The sequence below is a fragment of the Squalius cephalus genome (assembly GCF_949319135.1).
Source record: "Squalius cephalus genome assembly, chromosome: 16".
NCBI lineage: Eukaryota > Metazoa > Chordata > Actinopteri > Cypriniformes > Leuciscidae > Squalius > Squalius cephalus.
In genome coordinates, this window is record NC_137137.1 from 6,345,677 (window position 1) to 6,363,948 (window position 18,272).

General features: G+C 38.3%; 1 protein-coding gene across 1 annotated transcript in view; it reads left to right on the top strand.

Moving 5' to 3' along the window:
- tafa5l (TAFA chemokine like family member 5, like) overlaps window positions 1-5,507 on the top strand; it is a 43,515-nt gene extending 38,008 nt beyond the window's left edge. The window contains exons 5-6 of the mRNA XM_079895950.1: window positions 275-322; window positions 3,861-5,507. Coding sequence (XP_079752076.1) covers window positions 275-298 — 24 coding nt within the window. The 3' untranslated portion in view covers window positions 299-322; window positions 3,861-5,507. The remainder of the gene's footprint in view (window positions 1-274; window positions 323-3,860) is intronic.
- Window positions 5,508-18,272: the final 12,765 nt, after the last annotated feature.

An 18,272-nucleotide genomic window follows, 5' to 3' on the forward strand; every position in this document is an offset into this window, starting at 1 on the left:
TAAATGACCCAATTTAAGTACACATTGATCTTTCCAGCGGTGAAATATCCCTTTAATAAATGGTTGTTATGGATAGATACCTTTTATATGGAGTTTCTTGACCATTTTAAATCGTGTCACCATATTTTGAGAATCACCCTTACACAGTTTTTCATGTTATTTGGTAGAATTGTAATGATGAAACATTTCTGACATTTATTAATTTATATCGGAAGTAGAGATAACGCAGTCTAGTGAAATATCTGACCTCTATTTTCTTTCTCTTTTTTAATAGCCTCTGCCCAAGGAGCCATCCTAAAGGACTTGAGATTGCTGTGAGGAGGTGAGTGGTGCTTCAGTAAGATTATCTCTTATTTGCTTTTCCTTAGTAAGCCATCATTGTCTCTGAATCTAATATGCGATGACGGAGGTCGTCTAGCGAGCAGGTCCGAAGCAGAACAGCGACAAAACGTGGCGAACGACAAGAGCGCTATCATAGCGTTTGCTTTAAAGCAACATGACAGATACAGAGCAGAGGTACAGAGGTGGAATAAGGCCGAGCAGAAATCGAGTGGAAATCTTATCATTTATCCAGCCAATTGTGCCCCGGCGGCGTTGATGAAGTTGTGTTAAGAGTGACGCACCTGATCAGCAGAAGGGCTAAAGCAGGATTAGAGGGCAGCTGGGGGCGCCGGTTTTGCTGCGGATCGGGAGATGAAGGGAGAAGATGATGTCGCAGGACGTGAGCTGAAACCCAAAATCCCTTGCGCTCTGCCTCAGTAGCGATTGCAGATGGCCTGATGGTAGCAAAGAAGGAGATACGGTTATATTTAACAAGATATATTTACATGCCAGCTGTTGTTTGTCTTTCCGTCATGCTTCAAGCGATTCCCATCGAGTGTACATGGCTTGGGAAAGACTAGTTTTGCAGTGCGGGAGGATAATATGAGGACAGAAATTTGCATAAATGTATGTTAATCCTTGAGGCAATTAGCACCTGTCAGTTTCTGAGCAATAGCTTTCCAGTCTTTCCATTACATTGCAAAATAAAATGCTGAATACTGTTCTGTTATAATAATAAAGTAATTTAACACCAGTTTTTCTGTATTGAAAAATGTCCTTTGGGAAACAATACCTTTTCACGCCAGTGTTATTCCAACAGTCAAACTTTTAACAAAAGCACTTTGTTAAAAAGCTAGTCATAAGGGATGAGTTTTTATTGAAAAACTCCATTATAAAAGGGTCCAGAGTGAGCACTTAAGGAACATCTCAGTGGGAAGCTGTTGTGTAAGACTTCTATGGCGGATTGTAGGCTTTGTGGACTCAACCGTGGTTCTAGGAAATGAAATTCTCTATGGCCGTTCTAGTGAGTGTTATCACCATTTCCAACATAGTGCGTCTTCCTCTCTCAAGAGAGAGCCACATGTATCACAAGGCAATCTTGAGTAGATGGAGAAACAGCAAAGAGAGAGCACCATAAAAATTTACATGGAGAGGAACTGGAATGGACAAAATTGTGTTCTGATTATGGCAATTACATTGGCGTGCATAAAAAATTGATCTGGGTAATGTGGGAGAATGTCTGATTTATAAATGAATGATAAATTCTGGGGATTGTTGGTTAAACCGCAGTGAACTGATATGATCTTTTTTCTCTAACTCTGGGATTCCCAAACTTACTAAAAAAGTGAGATAATTGCATAATTGTTCTCAATTCACCTATTTAGATGGAAACACTGAAAGCCTGATGGTTGCCTTGACAACCTGTTACCTTTACAATTATTATTTTTGGAAAACATTTTGGCATTTCAATGTCTTTTATAAAATTTTAGAGTTAATATAATTTATGCTTTACTCTGGAACTGGAACATTTCTTTTGCTGAAACTGTAGAACAGGAGTTTTCAAAGTGTGGGGCATGCCAGGGGAGGTGTGGAGAGCGGTAAAAAAATATAGCCTAATAATTAGTTTAAATTAATAAATTTAAAAAGTTAAATTGTTATTATTCTGAAAATAAGGCCACGTTTACACTGCAGGTCTTGATGCCCAATTTACCTCCGTTTACACGTAGGGGTGTGACGGTTATTATATATCCGTGAGACCGACGGTTATAGTTGAACACCGTCATTAGAACTCTATAACCGCCAAAACCGTGTTATTAAAATATTTTTTACAAACATTTTTTTATCATAGAGAATGTTTAAATACTAATTAAAAACAATTGTTAACAGTCTGTGTCATTAATGGTCTACGTCGTTTCCAACTGTATTTGATTCTTTGCCAAGTAGCCTACCAACGCAAGTTTTGTTTTGTAAATCGTCAGACATGATTTTTACCACTTCATTAAGTTTTGCTTTTTAGAAAGCCTTTCTTTAAAGTGAATTTCGTTTTGTACAAATTGTATCTTAATTTTAATAAATGTTTCATCAACCAATTGCATGTATTTAATAAATAAAAAGCAGATATAGCAGACAATATAATATCCATCGTCCATAGACCGCAAAACAATCAGCGGATGGCGGGCGGGTGCGGCTTTATTTTTTAATGTAGGCGATCAAGTGTCTGCTCCTTTATTCAAACTAAGTTGTCCTATACAGACGAACGTCGGAACCCCTTTTTTGCTTTTCACTTTAGAATGCTGTTCCAAATATTTAATAATTCCTTTAGAAGGATGTAGTAACAATTGAGTAATTTCTATCCAAAACCTTACAAAAATCAATGACTTCAGTCGATATTAGGGAGTTATCATGCTTTTCACTTTAGAATACTGCTCCAAATAGTAATTCCTTCTGAAGGATTTGGTAATACTTGAGTCATTACTGGTGGGTTCCCATTATCTTCAATTTAAATGAATTATACATTATGCATTGCTCTCATTAATTATGAACTGTATAGTTCTTTGTAGTCCTTTGGGAGGTATGAAAAAAATAGTAGTATTAGCTAATAGTGAATTACCGCATTCAAGTGAGCACCATTGCCTTCTAATTCGAGTTTCTTGTTATAGTTAATATACTCTTTAAAACAAAGGTTCAAAAGGGGGCTTTTCACAGAGATGTCATAGAAGAACCACCTTTCACTGAACAGTTCTTAAAAGAACCATTTTTTTCTTAGTGTGTGAAGAACATTTTAATAATCTAAAGAACCTTTTTCCGCTGTGAAGAAACTTGTGTAAGGGGAACGTTCCATGGATGTTAAAGGTTCCTCATGGAATCATAGATGCCAATAAAGAACCTTTAGTAGTTACTAGAATGTTAATATTGCGTTACTCATTTGTTCACCGTGTAGTTATGCATTAATGACGGAACAGTATTCTAAAGTGTTACCGAAAGATTCATTATGAACGTTGATTAAAATAGAGCTGAGGACTGTACCAAAGCATGATTGTATTTAAAATAAGTGAATATCTTAGCAGGACAGCAGCTCGGAGGAAACAATGCTGATTACCGCACAGGCAATGTTATTTACATATTCAATTTTAATTCTCTAAATGTGAACTAACACTCAGACAGACAACGGGTGGCATAATTATTTCCCTTTAAAAAAAACTGCCACACGATGTGCGCAGCCACATTGAAAGGCCTGTGTGTAACAAAATAATCATTTTGCAAAGGCTTTCTTGCTAAAGAACACGCGCATTCACCCTCTGCCATTTACATTTTTCAAAAAGCATGTGCCTTTCAAAGCAGATGCTCTTCAGAATGCTGTCATATAAAAATCATCATTCACTAAGTAAACACAAACAAAAGAGCCACACAAGATCAACAAACATGAAAAGACGAGGCTGGAAAAGGTAATGCATGTCGTTTTTTCTTGCCTTTGATCATGCCGCAAAATGCATTTCCCTAATGTCCTCGTCGATGCTTTTCTCTTTGTGTGTGCACAGGTTTGCTGACATTCACAGGAGCGACGCCAAACAGGAATCATCCATCAGCCCCCACACATTTGTGTCCACCCTCTCATCTCGGAGCTAAAGATATCAGCTGCCCAAATCCACATCACCCTCCAACAGGAAATGGAACCCGTGCACCATCAGTCAAGCATCTCTACTGTTACTTGCAGGTCATCGAGTCCCAGCAGCCACCATCATCTCACAGCAAGGGGACGTGCAACCTTTCTTAGTGAAACTGTTTCTGTTTTGATCTTGAGATACATTGGCTAGGAGAACATTTCACTCGCTTTCCAGTTAAGCAGACAGAGAAGACTGTTCGCGCAACATTATATAAGTTCCTTGTGAACAGCTGCGAGGGTGTTGCTTAAGAACGATCTCGATGGACTCCAACTGCGTCTTCAGAGCGAGGACATGTCATCGACAAAAGGCCAAGGATGAGCAGAGACCTTTAAATATACACCAGAGATCACCTCTGTGTAAAGGGATAACGTGTTTTCCTTTCAAATAGAGAATTGAGAAAAGCGGACAAAGCAGCAGATGACTGATGTATCCTGTAGATTTGACCTCACGTGGTTTGAACATATGGATTGTGTGCTGTTGAGCTCTGTCTGCGAATGGCAATGCACTGATGCCGTCAACTCTAATCATTGGTGATTTAAAGATTAGCAAACAATGTGTGGATGTCATCTGTCCCTTCCTCTCTGGGGCGTCTCTTTCACTCTATGCTTTAAATGTCTGTCTCTAATGGATATATCGTTTCTATCAATACTTTATTTTGACTGTAAATTGACACTTGCAATGGGATGTTGACCTAGATAGGAAATAAAGGGTGTGTCCATGTAAATGTGCACAACGCTTTGAGGAGTCTCTCCATGGGCCACGCTGATTCGCTGCTTAAAGTCAACATGAATTGGAGTCAGAATGCATATCTTATTATATAGTGCATCCTTGCTGAATAAAAGTATTCATTTAAACATAACATAAATGCGTAAAAACTTATGTTAAATGCTTTGCAAAGGCTGATTCATGTTTTCAAAAAGTCAAAATTGACCTACATTGGTCTCATTGTGCAAAATTCATTGGTGCATGTTAATCCTACTTTGGTTGACGTCACCAAGTCCACTTATACCTCATCTAACAGGTGCCAGTGGCATTTTAGGTGTTGAGTAATCCTGCTCGACTGACTGCAAAATTTGAACCATCAGTTGAATTGCAGTGGCTAAAACCTACATTATTTCCTGTATTTTAAATACATGGTAGAACTTAAACAGTGCTATCTCATGTTGACTTCAAGTAAGTGAAAGATGCGTCTTTGTGTTTTGCTCTTTGTTTCCTCTAAAGCAGTCTGCTTTTCACAAAGCACACAGATCTATTCTCAAATCGGTTCTTCACATGACCAGTGAAGAAGATCAATCCATATGATGAATGTAACTGGTTTCATGTAGCAGAGAAAAAATAACCACTGTCCCGGAAGATGAAAAAGTCAAAGAATATGGTCACTTTCAGTGAACAGTAGTAATTCATCAGTCTCACGAGCTAGGCCCGGGTCTCTCAGTTGTGAATTTTAATGGTGTTTTTATGGTTCCTAATAAAGTCTGTTATGCTTCTGGCAAATATGCAGAGCACGACATCGCTCGCTTCCAATTACTGAGAAACTCAAGGAGATTCAGTGTTCATTCGTTATGGCGTATAGTTATTTAGGAATAGCAGGACTATCTCTCTTTCTCTTTCCTTCTCTCATGAAATCTCTCTACCAGTGTATGTGGAGTGGAGTGACTGATTTCTCCTCCTCCCTCAAAGTGTTCCGTAATCACTCTTGTCCAGATCCATTCCAGGTTTTCTATTCTGAGTCCTCGCTCGCTCCCCACTCCCTCACTGGTGAGGATCCAAGGGGTCAAGGTTTGGCTGGTTTAGCATAGTCCTGTTTGCCCCTTCTGGTAGATATTGTAACTACACCATCTGATCCTAAACAGCATTTTTTTTGGGGGGGGGGGGGGCAGTTGTGGCCTAATGGTTAGGGAGTTGGACTTCTAACCAGTCCAGGTTCAAGCCTCAGTACCGGCAGGAAATGTATGTTGAGGAGTGATTGAACAGCACTCTCATTACCCACAACTGAGGTGCCCTTGAGCAAGGCACCAAACCCCCAATCGCTCCCCGGGCACCGCAGCAAAAATGCCTGCCCACTGCTCCGGGTGTGTGTTCACGGTGTGTGTGTGTGTGCGTGCGCACTACTGCGTGTGTGCACTTGATTGGCTACACGTCATGTCACTTTTTTATTGACTCCATTCAAAATATGAAGATATTTTACTTTATAGTTTATAATATTTATTATACTTTTCTGTCTGCTGCCTTTGAAATCACCGCACCGGATAGTAACTAATGAAGTCCGTTTCCATCCACAGTAAAAATTAGTTTCTTATCGCAAGCAACATTTGAATAGTAAATATTTCATTTTATTGTAGTAGATATTTTATTTGTACCAGATATTAACCTTGTTTCTTATAATTCTGATTTATCTTATTGTATTTGTCATAATTGTGACTTTTTCACAGTTATGTTTCTTGTAATTCCAACTTTATATCCATTATTAACAGTATTTATTTTATTTCTCTTGACTTTATTTTTTACTCACTGAGGCAAAAACAGGCTTATAAGTATAGGCTGTCCATCATTCATTTTCTCTAAACATTTTGTATTTTTGTTCATTGTTCATAAAGTAATATTTCACAAATATTTTCACACTTCCCATAAATCCTGATGTACTTGTTACATCATAAGAAGGATAGCGTCTACGCTAATATTAGTCTCTCTGTTTATCCCGAGGTTTACGGCAGTCCGCCGTATCCGGATCTGATGAAGGACCTGTGCCTGGACACGACGACAACGCAGTCCTGAAGTGTCAACTAGTCTCTCCCCTTCCCTTCCCTTCCCTTTACCTCTCTACAGATTGTCGGGATAATTCCAGTTCATGTGGCTACGCAGAAGCGTTAAAAAATTCTGTATTATAAATTTTTCAAGGCTTGTACCTTGGATCCTATTTCATGGTTTGCGTTCTCGAGCCATCAGGCACTGTTTTGTGCAAATGAACGGCCGGATCGGGTTTTCTGTTAGAACGGTGTCGTGTTAGCGACCCGTTAGTTAATAACTGATGATCGTTGCGACGGAAGTGAATCAATCAAACTGGACAATAACTTTATTCCAGAGCTGCTTTAAAGCCAAAACAATCTCTGTAACTTTCATTTCCTATTATCACTGTACAGCTGCTTTGAAACAATCTATATTGCTAAAAGCGCTATATAAATGAAGGTGACTTGACTTGACAAACATATTTCTTTCAGAAACCTAACACTGTTTACCGCGTGATGGTATTGGAGCGATCCTGGAGCGATGGTCTGATTTTCAATAAAACGCTACTCGCTCCAGGCAAAAATCACAGAACTCTGCATCTCTCCACAGCGCTCACATACTCTGCTGTCTTTGAGTTTATCCCTCAAGTGCTGTTGTTAAAAGCCTGGTGTGTACTGCTCTGACAGCATTATTCTTTTACATTTCAGCTGACATCCCAATGTGATCCTGCAAGTCCTCAAGGCTCCTGCCTCCACTGTATCTGTGATTTATTATTTATCAATAGGAACAACCTCATTAATGGCCTGAAAGTCTTCAACATCAACATCATCAGCATCATTCCTGTGATTCCTAGGTGACATTTATGTACATATTTGCTCATTGGGAGTAGTGCTTGTGGTTATCGGATCAATAAGGCCATAACACGAAATCACGAGTGCAGAACGGTCCTGAGAGGTTGCGTTATTACAGCAATATCTCTGCCGTCGCCCCGCTGTATCAAGCTCCAGTACACTCGTGTGATCTATCTATCAATGCTAACCATGAATGAAGCCATCATCTGTCACATTCTCATGACTTAAGACCACATATGGATACAGTGCATGTAATTCTCATGTATATTCCACAAGGAATATTCCTGCAGGATGCTGATGTTGAAGGAGTTGAGGATGTGTCGCTTCACTATTCCAGGGCTTCTCTAGTAGTTATCCACCCGCAGGCATCTGCCATTAAGTTTATATAATACAAGCATAATTGGGGTTTATGCCCGGATTAAGAGATCGTTACACTTAATTACAACGAATCATGGTGCTCGATGATGTCTGGGCCAGCTGATATAAAACAGCCGATAATGTGAGAAAGAGAGAGGCATGCAGAGGCATAATTACCATTCTTTGTCATCTTTAAGATCCTGATATTTAAATTACATGCACAGGATTTTGTAATCCATTGATTTATTTTTTTTAGCACTCAATTCCATGTAAGACTTGAAACTTTTTTTATACATATATATCAATGCAGTAATATCAGTACAAAATGTCTGTAAGTGTGAATTTCATTTCTGACCACCACATGCATTTGCACCTGTGGCGGTCCGCTTTTCATCACACTCAAAAGCCCAGACATTATAGCAGCTCGAGTACGTTGAAATCTAGCTGAGTGAGTTCTGAAATGACCTGTAATACAGAAGATTTAATGCAGAAAATGATATAGGGGTGAATCAGGTTGATTGAGACACATTTTCCAAGACATCTCAGTGGCAAAAAGTCTCCCTGAATTCCCCCTAAATACGCAACTCCTGTTTGGATTTGATGGGGCGTCTGCTTTAAAAAAGCAATGAACTCTCAGGGACGAATTCATTAACATTCACTGAACACATTATTTCAGTGCACAAACCTGTGTTTTCTTCACTAATCACCCACAATCCAGTGTAGCAGCCACTAAATACATAGAGTGCAAACACGCAATTTACTATAGATTGCATCTTGTTTACAAATTCAGTGCTATTTGCTTGGTCCAATTATACTAATACCACTCGATCATGAGTGCGGCCTCCCTTTCTCATGCTCACCCCAGACTGGCTGTAGGACAGTGATTTGAAAGGAAAGGCATGTGCTTTTGTGAGAAGTCTGGTTATTCTGTCATAGAGGTAAGCTAAATTTTATTTATTTATTTAAATTGTGCTATTACCTGGGGATTTATAGAAATCTTCTTAAAAGTAAGGATGATTGCATAAGATAAATTATAAGAAATTCTTAAGTATGTTCATAACCACGATGAATTATAAAAAAAGGTTGTTTTTTTTCTTAAAGGTACACTATGATACACTACTTTGAAATGTGTATGGTGTGGGAGTGGCATAAGTTAGTCGTCACAATGAGAAGAAAGGTTGACATGAAGCACGATAAATCTCAAACCTCTGGGGAATCACCCGTTTTAAAAAACGCAGAACAGAGGAGAGTCTACTGGCAAAAAGAGAACGTGCCAGAGCTCGTAATAAAACAAGAATCAACATTGGCTTGGCTTTTCGGAGATGGCAACAACTGAGGGATTTGAAATGTATCAAAAGCGATGGCGTTTTTATTACTCAACTTCTGGGTGAGTAATTTTATTAAACAGATAACTTGCCATATGTTGTTCTTTAACAGAATTCTTTGTAAAGCATCATTTATTGTGAATGACCATTTCGTTATGGTTGTTGTAGCGCTGTGCTGGAATTTATTTTCAAGGTAGTTACGTGTCTATTAATGGGTAAAGCTACAGTAACGTCTTCAGCTTGAGATCCTTGAGAAACTGCTTATATCTCTTAAGCCTAGTAGTTGTTTCATTTGGAGATTGTATAATGTAGAAAAAAACATTTTAGAATGTTTTATGAGCAGTAAGATAACCAAAACTATGTTCATAAGATAACCGCAAAATGCATGCAGTTTTGTTTTTTAACTGCTAAAGTTACATTGTTGCGTATATGTTGATAATACATACTAATTAAATAGTATGATGCTTAATATTTTAAAATAACCCCCAAAAAATACATTGAACATCTTTTTTTTTTTTCAAGAATTAGAATTTTTCCTTAGAAAAAAATGTGAGAATATTCTTAAGGAATCTTTTTACAAATACAAAATATTCTTAATTTTTTTTTCATAATGTTTTGCGAATCAAGGTTCTAATTTGCATAATTCCTTTGAATTGGGTACTAAAAACCATGAAAACAACGTGTGCTTATAAACAATGCTATTCACCTTATGTTGCATCGTAGAAGTAAGCTTTTTTTCTATGAATGTGTGAGACTTCCGATTCATTCGCCACTATATTAAATAACTGGAAGAATAACAAAGTGCAGTAAATGGCCAAATAGTTTGCTCTACAAATCAAGTGTGTTTATGATTATGAAGATAAAATAATATGATAGCAAATAACAGTTTGGCATAACGGCCAGTTGCAGCAAAAATAACTGGAAGTGAATGAGACCGGAAGCCTTGACACGATCAAGTTACAATGGCCACACTGTGTAGTTCACTATTAGTGAATGTTAGTGAATTCCACCCTCGGAAAGAACCACAGCTCTTAAATGGGGCTCTGGTGATGTGACTGTTTATTTAGATGGAGAAGGGGACCTAGAAAGGAAGGAAGCACTTAAAGATGACATCAGATGACCCCTGCAAGAACCCACTGGCCCATGAACATGTGAGTGTTAGAAATCTGCTCCTCACTCTGAGCATTCGCTGGGAAAACACAGTCTCATATAGACTCTCATATATCCAGCCGTACTGGTGCAGAGAATGAAACCTGACGCCCGCCTACAGTCAGGCCCTCGGGACACTTCCCACATATGTGTGTAGTCATTTTCTGACACCTCCATGAAATTTTAAATAAATTTTTATTTTTAGCTGTTTTAGCTTTTTAGCATATGAAAATCTGTTTATACTCTACATGTGTGTACATTTGCTTTATCTGAATGAAGAGATAAGCCTATGATTCATATCAAGTCATATTTTAGAAAGCACCCAGCCACAACAGTCCACAAGCACAAACCTGCATTAAAGTATATGAAATGGCATTTACTCATTTTCCATAATGATTTTCCAAAATAATTATTTACTATTGTGTTTCTAGATTAAGACTGTTTGATCTAGAAACTTTATCTAGGACTTTAAAAAGTCCAAATCCTATTTTGTTAGACAAAAAAAAAAAAAAAAAAAAATACATTTTAAAGGTTGACTGAACTATCGAATGTAGGAAAATAAACTGACATTACTTTAAATTTATACTCAATTTAAGTATGAGAAACTTAAAGGAACACTCCACCGTTTTTTGAAATAGGGCTTATTCACCGTCTTTCCTACATTTAGATAGGTGGCCAAATGCATTTTTGTCTCAGTGCATGCATTGTTTTAGTTTGGAAGCGCCGCCGATAGCTTAGCTTAGCATAATGAATGGAATCCTTTGTTGCCAGCTAGCATGTCATGAGTAAAAGTGATTAAAAAAAAACTAAAAAAAAAACTAATTACTTCTTGTGGCCTGCGTATTCACAACGAGTACAAATAGCAATGCAGATTAAGACTAGGCGATTTCCTAGGCTATGGGACTATATTAGGGGGAAGCACAGGCGAAGCACTGCTACTTGGGCGCAGAGATATCACACAACACCTGAAATCCCCCAACTTCCGTCAACATACCAGCGTGAATAGTAGCCAGCTATTTTTCCTACAGTATACATAGTGAATGGCAATGAACATGGCGGATTTTGTGAGAGACGAGGAGGGTGACTTCTCAGACAGTCAAGATCCAGAACCATACCTCTATGAACCAGAGTTTTCAGAAGAGGAGCTGCGTGCTTTGGAAATATAACGACAGGAGGACGAGGTTGCGATCGCTCAACAGCCTGAGGACGTGAGGATGAGAGACAACACGAACTGGTGGTGAGTGTGATATCTCTGTGCCCAAGTAGCAGTGATTCGTCTGTGCTTCACCCCAATATAGTCCCAAGTCAATATCTGCCTAGGAAATCGCCTAGTCTTAATCTGCATTGCTATTTGTACTTGTTGTGAATACGCAGGCCACAAGAAGTAATTTGGGGGTTTTTTTAATTTTTTTTTTTTATCACTTTTACTCATGACATGCTAGCTGGCAACAAAGGATTCCATTCATTATGCTAAGCTAAGCTAGCGGTGGCGCTTCCAAACTAAAACAATACATGCACTGAGACAAAAATGCGTTTGCCCACCTATCTAAATGTAGGAAAGTCGGTGAATAAGCCCTATTTCAAAAAACGGTGGAGTGTTCCTTTAAAATATTAAACGGAAAGAACTTAGAATGTGAAGTTTTGTGGTGAGGGTCCAACTAAGTGGCATCAAAGCATGATCCATTTGATCATTGGTGATCAACACATGTTTCTTATGATAACCATTTTTTGTTATTCTGAATTAATAGATGTTTTAGCTCTATAGTATTTTTGATTATATTTTCCAGCAAAAGTTGTGTTTTCAAGTCACCATTAGAGTGATTAATGTTCTCTTCTGTGAGGTTTTGTTCCATTTTAATTATATAACTTGGCTCAACAAACTGAGATACTTCTACATCACTATTATGTTGTGAAGGGTCAGTTTAAAATGCAAGCTTATTGAACTTGGATCCACAAGTAAACAACAAAAAAAATGTAGATAAACCTTATTATTAAAGTCAAAACATTTTTTCCCATAATTATACAAAAAAAAAAAAAAAAAAAAAAAAAAAAAACTGGTTGCCTCAGGTTTTTGAGTTGTACCACTAACACAGCTAAAGATTATTTGGGAGTTTATGAATTAATATAATGTAGCTACACTTTGAATGTCAGAATGTGTAAATACAGTCACTATTATATTAATCAACTGTGTTAACTGATAGACTTTAGAAAGTCTTCATTACCTTGTAAAAGCAGTCTAAAACATTTATGTGTACATTCATGCATTTGGCAGATGCTTTTTATCCAAAACAATGCTGAAAGATCTGCTTGCTCTGCCTGCGATGGCGTGCCAAAAGGGACATTATGCAAATTACTACAGTTTGATTATGTAAAAAAAAATACATATTTATCTTTGCTATAATGTGCACTGATGATTTATACACACTAAGCCAGGGAACATGTGAACTCCAAAAATGATCTCAGGATGAGTCAGTGAGACGTAAGTGCTCTTTTCCTGCTTTAGTTTACCCATGCAAAACAGCCAGCACGCTTTTGGCATCCTAACTTTACTTTAGTGCAATAACAGGGTTGCGTAGCCTCAGGACGTCTTTCAAAATGCATTATCCTGGAAATACTGACGCCGTGTTTAATATTATTTGTCTTCTCCAGGGCACTCGGCCATCTTTGTGCTGGTATGCCAAATTGGATTGTACTTCGCGGCTCGATTATTTTTCCCTTTTTCTCCTGTTTTTCGTTTTTGATGTCAATCCTGCAGCAGCCACAGAAACCGAGATAAAACGAAACTTCTGTTTTGATGATAATTTGTCACAATGGTAGAAAAGAGATTTTTTTTTATTTTTGCTTTTGACGGGGTAAATTGAATAAGAGACTGTAAGCAGGCAGTGTGCTTAAAGAGATTTAAAAATATATATCCCTGACATGAAATCTTTAATTCGTAAATACGTACATCTTCATTGTTATTCCGGAGGGAACATCGGCTCGGGAAGGATCAAAGTGTAAAAACGCTTTGCAAAACAGCCCCCAATGAGAGTGGATATGGAACAAGACGTGTGATTAAAATCAGAGAGGCGTAAATAAGACAGCAAAAAAAGCAGGCTTTGCAGAAAAAAAATCAGAGTTGCATCGATTCATTACGGCATGCTGTGTGAAATAATTGTGCGTTTGTATGCAGCGGTTCGGGCAGCTGGCTGCAGGGCACACTCACACACACACACACACACACACACACACACACACACAGCCTACAGTTTACATACATCATCAAATGCGAATCTAACACTTCACCTCCCACTGCAGCAGAGAAAGCCAAAGAAACGGACATCAGCTAAATTATGGAGCAAATAAGTAATAGTTTATGTAGGCTGCTTGTGTGTTCTCCCCCAGCTTGTTTCAGAAGGTCACCGATTAGATTCTATATGTATGGCTAAACAGAAATATATTTCAGCTCCAGGGCCTGAGTGGACATGATTTTTGCCATGGAAACAAAACAGAGGTAATGAAAATACCCTCCACCAAGAAAATGCACAACATTTGTGTTATAATAAACAACAGGAATAGCCCACATGTGATGCTCCAAAGTTCCAGTAACTGCAAGAGCTGTTTTCTTGAGGTAATGTAACCTCCTTGGTTCGTTTAGTCTTCACCATTGAGTAAATTAAGAACAAAAGTGACTTCTCAGAGTCAGACATAAGGCGTTCTGGATCACTAGTTGTTAATCAAACTGAAGCAGTGTAAACACAATTGGAGGAGGGTAGCAGCTGCGGTTCAGTGGTGCGTGGAAAAATTCCTCCCTCAACTATAATGCCACTCCCTGTTTTTCACTTATTTACTCGAGATAGGCACAGGTGTGCACGCTTTAGCAGTTATAATAGCCATAGAAACCAGCAATTGGCCAAAACTAGATGAATCTGCATAACTTTCCACCGCCAATTGTCTGTAAACGCAGCCAAGCACTCGTTTGTAGCAAGCTGTTATACTGTAAAATCCAAAGTGTGTGTGTGTGGCTGGATTGTCATGTTTGCTGACAGTGACACAGGCTATTAGCCGTTTGAGGCTAGTCTATGTTGTTTAAACCTCTTAGCCTCAGAGATCAATATGGTATAATTGAGTCTGTGAATGTCTTGGTTGACATCTCTCCGTCGCACTGCCGCAGCGAGGGGAATTGGCACAGCTGTGTTTTGCAGGGTGGGGATTTTGAGTTTGGGCCACTTGAGGAAGCAAAATGTCAGGAAAATGTCAGAAACTCATTTAGAAAGTGGTGTTGCTACAGAGATAAATCTCATCTTAATTATGTGAGCGGAGCGAATAGGCCTTATGTTTGAGGACAGTCATAAAGATGGAAAGGTTCTGTGTGATTTGGGAGTTGACGGCGCACCTGGCGTAACTTTTTACGCAAGTAGCCTATGTGAAGGCAGACAACAAACCTCAATACTCAAGGGGGTGATAAAGTTCCCTTCAAATGTCATTAACCTGAATGTTAGAGACATTGGCGTGAACATGATGCCGACTTTAATTTGCTTAGCAAGATAGGCCTACTCTGTTGAATATGGTTTACTTGCATTGTGTTATAAATTGTGATCTGACCAATTTTGGAACTAAACAACACACAATAAAGCTTGTTAGAAGTGTTTTTTTAACATTTATATTTATCTTTCCTTATTATGTTATTTTACTTGGATTTTTTTTTTTTTTATTAAATTTCGAATCTAAAAAAACAGTTGTGCTGCTTGAATTTTATTTCAGGATTGACTGATGAGTGAAAAATTCAGAAGAACCACATTTATTTGAAAGAGAAATATTTTGATCAATATAATGCATTCTTGCTGAATAACCATATTAAGTTAGCCAAAAATGAAAATGACCCCATAATTTACACACAAGCCATTCTAGGTGTATATGATGTCGGGTCAGAGATCACTCTTCTGCCGGAACCGGAAGCCAGTGAATATAGTTTATAAAGATATAAATATGGATTTTTTTTTTCACAAAAACACATTGCTTCGCTTCAGAAGGCCTTTATTAACCCTCTGGAGCCTTGTGGATTACTTTTATGATGGATGGATGTGCTTTTTGGAGCTTCAAAAACTCAGGCTCTATTCACTCCCATTATAAAGCTTGGAAGAGCCAGGATAGTTTTTAATATAACTCTGACTGTGTTTGTCTGAAAGAAGAAAGTCATATACACCTGGTTTGAGGGGGAGTAAATAATGGGATAATTAAAATTTTGGGTGAACTAACCCTTTAAAGCTCCAGTCCGTAACCTTTTTGGGTTCAAAATGATCAAAAATAAAAAAGTAAGTACATAACCAGCCAGTGTTCAAAACTATCTGCTTGCCTTAGCTCGAATCAAAACGGTAAGCTTGTAATAATGTTTTTAATTCCAGTGGTACTGGTGGATTTCCGCGGGAAATTCTAGCATTTCTCTGTGTCATTACATCACATCTGTACACATACAGTAAAGAAGGTGTCGACTCTCGGCTAGAAGGCTATGTTGCGTGTGAGGATGTTGGAGGTGGAGATAGCCTTTTCTCTCAGCACTTTATATAATTAAACTTATCAATTTGATGGCGGATCCAGAAAGGTTCAAACAACAGTCACCAGTGACAACTAGAGATTCACCCATTGTAAAATGCAAAAGACTTTTTTCGGACTTCGGAGTGGCTACAGAAAAAAATGGACTGCAACCGGGTCCATGCGAAAACAAGGATAATATCGGAACGGCATTAAATATAGTCACGCAATGCTGATGTTGTTAACATTAACAATTTGAGAACGAAGTATAATTTGCACGGTTTGATGTGATATTATAAGCGATCATTAGATTTAATCAGCGCGATTTACTGCAATGCTTTTTTCCCCTTAGTTGGTCAGAACAAAAGTGGATGTTACTTACTTGTTCAGATTACATTTTCCGGTGAAAATTCTTATGTTGGTCATACTTCCAAAAAGTTGAATCTGTAATTCCGAATGCCAGTATCCACACCTGTGACTGACAGCTGCACATTCTCCTCAAAACATTGGATTCATCAGCGCTGTCTCGTGCCGAAGCACAACCCACGTAAAGTTGATAATTCCGCGAATAACTGCAATTGCAGATTTCGAACAGAGATGGCGACAAAGAGGAAAAACTACAGACTGCAGCTTTAATTAATTATAAATTATGTTTAGGAATAATGGTGTGTATGTTTCTCTCGCTTCACCTGAACACTGAGTCATTGTTGCTGTGTAAATGTGTTGATGTAGGCCTAAAGAAGTTCAGAATGAGGTGTTTAGTTTCAATAAGTGTTCTTTTTGAAGTGTGTTTTGAGTTCTAAAAATTTTTTCATAGTAGGCTAGGCTACTCCAAACATTTATTTTAAAAAAGAAATTTCAGTTTCTCATCATTTGACCCCTTTCAACTCCTTAAACACACCAGAGACGAGCATGACTCATGAATCTAGCGCTGCATTAGAAACAGCTCCTCCATGGCAACAGTTACAGCACTTCAGAGATCCACCACTGAGCAGCTGTGCTCTGCCTGCGCCATCATCATAAACCACTGTTGTTTATCTATGAATTATCTTTTTTCTAGCACTTTTCTTTCATTTGTTTAATAGCTCAGATCAAAGTACTGTATCTCGCTTATGGTTGTATTTGAAAGAAGAGCAATTATTATAAGTAGGCTACGCGCTCGCCGCAAGGAACATCTCGATTCATCAAAGGAGAGTTCACGAGTCATTTTCGCAAAACAAACGGTCCTTGTATTCATCCCTGTGAGCCGCCCACTCGTTCGCCCACCCTAAAAGATTTTTAAAAACTTGTCAGATTTTCAAAATGTTAGAGACCACAAACATGAGGATAAAATTATAAATTTAACAGTTGTGTTCCTGTAGTGTGTGTGGAGTGCCATGATGTGACCAAGACAGCACAGCACACACTAACAGATTCCTTTCGTTAACAACCAGGCTGTGTCCGAAATCGCATACTCAATTGAGTAGGTTTATTTTGAATAAGGCCGCTAAAAAAGTATGTTCGATATTGTATAAAAAATGTAATCTGGACTTACTACCTTTGCCATGTTGTCATTATCATGTGACCTACCAGCATTAGTTGCGTCGCTTCACTGCCATTCACAAATAGGCCTACTCTCCCGTGGCCTCATGGGATAGTAAAGTGTCCATCAAAAGCACACTAAAGAACTCGCCGGAAGAAGTAAGTTATCCAGGTACTTTTTGCCCACTCTTTTATCAGTACTGTGAATTTGGACACACTTCTTTTGTCACATACTGTTTTTCACCTAGTAGGGAAGTATGCGATTTCGGATGCAGCCTCAGAGTCCCGACTGTGAACGCGGGAAATCTCCCAAAATCTATCACTGTCAAATGTGACTTAGAGTAAACAAACATTTTGGACGACGGGCATGAAGAAATGGCGACAATGGTATTAGGACTGCTTTTCAGCACTGAAAAAAGGAAAAATGCTACGTCCCAATTTGCCTACTTATTATGCCCTAAAAGTATGTTCTGTTTTTGTGAAGAAAAAGTTCACAATTTTGAGTGTGTAGCAGAAGAGTAGGCAAGCTTTGGGGCATACTACTTTGTCATAATTGCGTCTTTAACGGACAGCTCTGCCGCTTAGTTACATCCACCCTGTCACTGTTTAAACTGCCCTGCCAATCATCTTGTCACAGTTAAAATCCTCCACATTCAATTTAATTTAATTTCCTTCCGTTTCGGGGAGAAATCAAGACAGTCGTGGGTCTTTCATGCGGAGACTCTCCTCATATGTTTGCAATTTGAATATAATGATGCATTTAAAAGATAATGACCAAATGTATCTTTACAAAAGTTCACAATGCTGTTGCAGTATAATGCAAATATTGCAAATATGTGGATAAC